Source organism: Mandrillus leucophaeus, unplaced genomic scaffold (assembly GCF_000951045.1).
Source record: "Mandrillus leucophaeus isolate KB7577 unplaced genomic scaffold, Mleu.le_1.0 Scaffold125, whole genome shotgun sequence".
NCBI lineage: Eukaryota > Metazoa > Chordata > Mammalia > Primates > Cercopithecidae > Mandrillus > Mandrillus leucophaeus.
Genome location: NW_012100876.1, coordinates 3,252,200 through 3,258,183, shown reverse-complemented (window position 1 = coordinate 3,258,183; position 5,984 = coordinate 3,252,200). Strand labels below are relative to the sequence as shown.

The 5,984-nt window shown below is 53.9% G+C and overlaps 1 protein-coding gene across 2 annotated transcripts; it reads left to right on the top strand.

The window, feature by feature from the left end:
- IRX6 (iroquois homeobox 6) lies at positions 1–5,748 on the top strand. 2 transcript variants are annotated; one of them, XM_011971919.1, is made up of 6 exons: positions 1–214; positions 1,355–1,612; positions 2,280–2,389; positions 2,570–2,877; positions 3,696–4,307; positions 5,288–5,748. In XM_011971919.1, the coding sequence occupies exons 1-6, from the start codon at positions 170–172 to the stop codon at positions 5,290–5,292; spliced, it is 1,338 nt and encodes a 445-aa protein (XP_011827309.1). In that variant the 5' UTR covers positions 1–169; the 3' UTR covers positions 5,293–5,748. The 2 variants fall into 2 exon arrangements, with proteins under 2 accessions (XP_011827309.1, XP_011827308.1); XM_011971918.1 differs by having other exon boundaries at positions 5,285–5,748.
- The last annotated feature ends 236 nt before the right edge of the window (positions 5,749–5,984 follow it).

The following is a 5,984-nucleotide window of genomic DNA, read 5'->3' as shown; positions in this document are numbered from 1 at the left end:
CGGGCTGCCCTCGGCTCTGCCTCCACTCGGGCCAACCAGGCGGAGGAACCGGCGCTGGGCACCCGCCACGGTGTAAGGAACTGAGACGCCGCGCTGCTGGGAGCGCCGAACAGTTGGGCTGAGACGGGAACTCGAAAGGGAAGAGAGAGGCGGGCCAGGGACAGCCACCATGTCCTTCCCGCACTTTGGACACCCGTACAGCGGCGCTTCCCAGGTAAGAGGCGCCTCTATGGGGGACAGGGGACAGATTGGGTGGAGAGAGTGCCTAGTGCCCGGCGCCTGTCTCTGATCTTCCTCCTCTTGTGTCCTGCGGGAAGCCCGAAGGAGCAAGGACCAGGGTAATGTGTCACAGCCTCCTCTGACATCCCCAATCCCTAAATGAGAACGTTTCACCCCGGAGTGCACCCTGGAAAATCTTGTGACCTGAAACACGGACACTCTGACCATGCGCTCAGTGAGGTGGGTGGGATCACAGGGATCTCCCAGTCAGGCCTCCTCCTATACAGAAGTCTCAGGTGGCCGGGAGTGTCTTAAAGAGAAAGAAAAAGAGAGAGAGAGAGAGAGAGAGAGAAAAGAAGGAAGGAAGGAAAGAAGGAAGGAAGGAAAGAAGGAAGGAAGGAAGGAAGGAAGGAAGGAAGGAAAGAAACAAGGAAGGACTTGTAGGCTACGACGCTGTCCATCTCGCCATATTGTTGTTCATTTGTTGACCTGGACTCTTCTCCTACCCCTTCCTTGGGCGGGCCTAAGCTCTCCCGCTCCCTCGATTTTCCAAACCAAAGTGGATGTTGTGCATTGACAAGGGTTTCCTGGAAAAGTTCTGCGGACACCCCCTCCACTGTTCTGCAGCTTTTCTCTAGAGTTCTGAGTGTATTTTCCTGTTGTCTAGTGCCGGCTCGACCTTTGACCTGCTGTGTGATCTTAGACAAGTCTCACACTCTCTCTGATCCTCCACTCCCAATCTATAAAATGGGGAGCAGGAATGAGACGTTAATAATGGTCTCTAAGGCCACCTTCTAGCTCTGCCTATGTAGGATCCTGTGAGGAGGGTAGGGAAGGGGCCTGAGGGTTTGGTGTCTTTAATTCCAGTTTCAGAATATTCACATTTTCCCGGCCTCCTGGGGCTCTGGGGCCTTAGCAATGGCATAGGCGCATCTATAAGGGTATTTTGGTTAAAATGCCTTTTATAATTCCCGTCCCAGCACCTAACAGAATGCTCAGCCCGGGTGGCATTTAGTTAATGCATAATGAAGGAATGAATGAAGGAGCAATCTGATTTCACCCTCTTTGCTTCTAGCTCCCGCCAGCCGGAGGCAGGGGTCTCTGACCTCCAGTGCCCTCTTTCTTGCCCCTGTAGTTTCTGGTGTCGGCAAGTTCCAGCACCACATGCTGCGAATCTACCCCACGCTCAGTCTCAGATGTAGCATCAGGCTCCACCCCAGCACCCGCTCTCTGCTGTGCACCCTACGATAGTCGACTGCTGGGCAGTGCACGACCAGAGCTGGGCACCACCTTGGGCATCTATGGAGCCCCCTACACGGCCGCTGCAGCTGCCCAGAGCTACCCTGGCTACCTGCCCTATAGCCCGGAGCCCCCCGCACTGTATGGGGCACTGGTGAGTACAGGGGTGGAGTCCCCGGGGCGTGAGCAGTAGAGACAGGTGAAATCCAGAGAAAGTCAAGGAAAGACCCACACCTCCTGAGGAAAGGAAATGGTTAGGACTGTGTATAAGGAGGACAAAAAAATACAGTACATTACAGTTTGCAGAACTTGAACTTCATACTGTTTAGAAAACACTTATACTTCTATTAATTCTGTGAGGTAGGCAAGTAATCATTAATCTCAATTTATGAATGAGGAAATAGAGGTGCACAGGGGTTCAAATACTTTACCCAATGTCACAGGGATACAAAGGGTCAGAGAAAAGCTCCTGAAGAAGAGTAAAGCAGGCAATGCCCCAGCTGGTGTGTGTTGTGTGTGGAGAGGAGGGGGAGGGGTAAGTGATACAGTAATAACAGCAGCTAATATTTAACTACTGCTTATTCTGCACCAGGGATTCTGCCAAGCATTCTGCTAGCATGGTCTTCTTCAATAACCTATCAGTACTATTATCCCCATTTTACCAAGGAAGAAGTTGAGGCACAGAGTGGTTAAGCAACTGTGCCCAAGATCACACGACCAGTACCAGTGGCCATACTGGGATTTGAATCAGACCCTTAGCTACTACCCCATGTGCCCCCTCCCGAACTGTAGTCCTGAATTCTCTTTTCCTCTCCCTCCAGAATCCACAGTATGAATTTAAGGAGGCTGCAGGGAGTTTTACACCCAGCCTGGCACAACCAGGAGCCTATTATCCCTATGAGCGGACTCTGGGGCAGTACCAATATGAACGGTAAGGAGTGAAGGGCCTTGGTGACTGGCACTGGGAGGCTTTCCTCCCCTACTGCCAAGGTAGGGTGGATGGGGGCAGGGGAGAAGGAGGGAGCTGAACCACACTTCCAGGCCACAGACTGCCCTCTGCCTGCAGTTCCTTGTTCCCCTTCTAGAATGTGAGCCAGGTTCTCCCCCACAGGTATGGCGCAGTGGAATTGAGTGGTGCTGGTCGCCGAAAGAATGCCACCCGGGAGACCACCAGCACACTCAAGGCCTGGCTTAATGAGCACCGCAAAAACCCCTACCCCACTAAGGGTGAGAAGATCATGCTGGCCATCATCACCAAGATGACCCTCACCCAGGTGTCCACCTGGTTTGCCAACGCACGCCGGCGCCTCAAGAAAGAGAACAAAATGACGTGGGCACCCAAGAACAAAGGTGGGGAGGAGAGGAAGGCAGAGGGAGGAGAGGAGGACTCGCTAGGCTGCCTAAACGCTGACACCAAAGGTACTGAAAACATTCACCACTCCACCTTAAGGATTTTACAAGCCCTCAAGCAGTTTGGTCTTTCAAAAGCTGCCCTGTAGGGTAGATTTTCTGGAAGGTCCTCAGACTTACCCTTGCACCTCCCTGCGTGTCTCAGAGCATTAGCCTGTGCACTGCTTTCTACCTGTAAATCTCTACACAACCGGCTTCTTCTTGACATCAAAATGTTACCTCCTAAAGTTCTTCCTGACTCATCCAAGCCAAAATAGCTTCCCAGTTATTTTCTGTTCTGCCAGCCTGTTTGGATTTCCTTTGCCATACTTGTCACTGTGAGAAAGTTTACATAGCCAACTACCCTCTCTAGAATGCCAGCTCCAGCAGAAGCCTCACTCACTGCCCTATGCCCTACACACCTAATACCTAAATGATGGCCGCCAGATAGTTGGCGCTCAGTAAATATTTGCTGAATTAAATGATATAACAGCAGTCACTTGTAAATATTGAAATGGAGGAAAAACTGCCCCCTGGTTTTTCACAATTGAGAAACTGAGATCCAGAACTCAGGCAGCACCATGTGGCATTTCCTTGGCTTGGCACGGCTCGCGAGAGGAGGAGTGCGCTAAAGGGTAGGGGCAGGGCTGGGGCAGGAATTCTTTCCCAGGGACAGGCGGCCAACAACCCTGGGGCAAATGCAAGGGGTGGTACGGCAGGTCTGGTGAATGACACCGCGGATGCCCTGAATGCAGGGCGCTTCTTGCTAAAAGCTTCTCAGGGATGGGCATTCCTCCGATTTCCCTTGGGCCCTGGGGCTTTTCTCACTCGGTCTTGATTTCCTGCAGAAGTTACTGCTAGCCAGGAGGCCCGGGGGCTCCGGCTGAGTGACCTAGAAGACCTGGAGGAAGAGGAGGAGGAGGAGGAGGAAGCTGAAGACGAGGAGGTAGTGGCCACAGCTGCAGACAGGCTGACGGAGTTCCGAAAGGGCGCGCAGTCGCTGCCTGGGCCCTGCGCTGCAGCTCGAGAGGGCCGATTGGAGCGCAGGGAGTGCGGCCTGGCCGCGCCCCGCTTCTGCTTCAGTGAGCCTTCCGGATCGGAAGAAGCTGACTTCCTCGCGGCGGAGACAGGCGGCCCTAGGTTGACCATGCACTACCCATGCGTGGAGAAACCGCGCATCTGGTCTCTGGCTCACACCGCGGCAGCCAGCGCTGTCGAAGGTGCACCCCCAACCCGGCCTAGGCCACGAAGTCCTGAGTGCCATATGATTCCCGGACAGCCTCCTGCCTCTGCCCGGCGACTCTCAGTCCCCAGAGACTCCGCGTGCGACGAGTCTTCCTGCATAGCCAAAGCCTTTGGAAACCCCAGGTTTGCCCTGCAGGGACTACCGCTGAACTGTGCGCCGTGCCCGCGGAGGAGCGAGCCTGTAGTGCAGTGCCAGTACCCGTCTGGAGCAGAAGGTAGTGGGCCCCCAACGGCGCTGGGAGTATCTATGCAAAAGACACCCACCCACCGCCCTGCCCGGCAATTGCACACCCTCTGCCATTCCCGTCTGCCCAGGTCTGCCACAGACCTGACGGGAGATTGCTTCACAGCACTCTTTCAGACGGAAGCGTAGAGATAAGTTCTAGTACTCCCTTACTTTAAAGCCAAATAATAATAAGCTCACAAGGAGACTGTAATTTACCTAGAATCACTTAGAAATCCGTTCGAGAGATGGACAACCAGGATCTCTGCATTCGTGGTCCAGTGTACTGCCAAATTCAGCAGGTGTGCATCACCATGCCCCTCTAGCACAATCGCCCTTGTCCCCTGCCTGCCCTTCAGAGGAGACTGGCTGGTCCCCTGCTGTGCTGCTCAGAGAGTTTACTAGGGTTGGGCAAGCACCAGGGCTTTTGGAGAAGTCTAAGATTGTGGGCCAGACGCACACCATAGATTTAACCTCAGTGCTTAAGTCCAACTTGCAGCTCTCTCTGTGTCCCACCAAAACCCCTGGGAAGTTGCCCCTGCGGTCAACAGCTTCAGGCCCTAGATTGGTGTTGTCCCTGGAGAGCACTCTACCAAGGGCTCATCCCCAGGCAGGCCAGTGACTGCCTATCAGTGTCCCCTTATGCTGGCTGGTTTTTTCACTGGGTTAAGCACCTGGTGGAAGGGAATTTCACCCCACAAAGGGACATTCCCCAAGCATGAGACAGCCTCCAGCAATTACTGTCAGATTCCGCTCTTTGTAGTAATTTCTCTCAGGATTAGCTGCTGGCTTAGAAAAGTGGGTTACACTGTTATTTGAATTTACACAACGGATCCAAACATTACCTCTGGCAAGCTAATTGCCTCTAGACCCTTTGCTTGCCTTCAGAAGAGACATGGCTGACCCAGAGGTTTCCTAAGAATTGCCACTAAGCGGCCTTTGGGTTTTAATCAACCTTTCCTCTCTCAGCAGGTTAGCGCAACGGCTGCGATTTGCGAAAGAATCTTGGAAATGGGCCCCACGTTTCGAATTCATCTCCAGGTTAAGAAGCTGCCAGACCTTGCCAGGGACCAGGAGCTCTCATTTTGCCTAAGAGACAGACACACAGAAACCCTCCTAGCAGCTGTCCTTGCACGCAGAGCTGGGTCGGTGGGCAGAATTGTACCTTAGCCGACCCCACGGAGGAGATGGCAGGGCACCTTGGGGAAGGCCGAGTGGGAGGCTGGGCGAGTCTGCCCCACCCAACGACTCTACCAAGTCTCTTCCTCCTCTGGATTCAACAAGGCTTCCTCTCCTGCTCACCCCTGTCTCTCACCTCCACCACGCCCCCTCACTTTGTAACTTCATCGCAGACCCGGCTACTAAGGACCCTGTGCGTCTTCTCCCCCTCCCAACCCCTTGTGTCCTTAAAAAATAATCAGTCCAAACCCATGCTGTGTGGCCTATCTTTGCCAGGGGTGCTTGGAGAGATCGGGGTGCAGGCAAACATGCATTGCGGCCAGGGGTTCTTGCGACAGCGCGGCGTGGGCTGCATACCTCAGTTCCTTTAGTAGCTGGGAAAGAAACTGACAAGGTAACCGATAAGGTCTTGGCGACTGCAGCTCAGCGGACTAACCGCTGCGTGACCAATCCGTGGAGCCAAGCTGACCACCTCGCGGGTCATGCGCAT

Excerpts from the sequence above, each read along its gene's own strand:
- IRX6 (XM_011971918.1), top strand. The coding sequence starts at position 170 with ATGTCCTTCCCGCACTTTGGACACCCGTACAGCGGCGCTTCCCAG. Across the intron at positions 2,390-2,569 it reads GGGCAGTACCAATATGAACG|GTATGGCGCAGTGGAATTGA; the intron begins GTAAGGAGTGAA and ends TCTCCCCCACAG. Across the intron at positions 2,878-3,695 it reads CCTAAACGCTGACACCAAAG|AAGTTACTGCTAGCCAGGAG; the intron begins GTACTGAAAACA and ends GATTTCCTGCAG.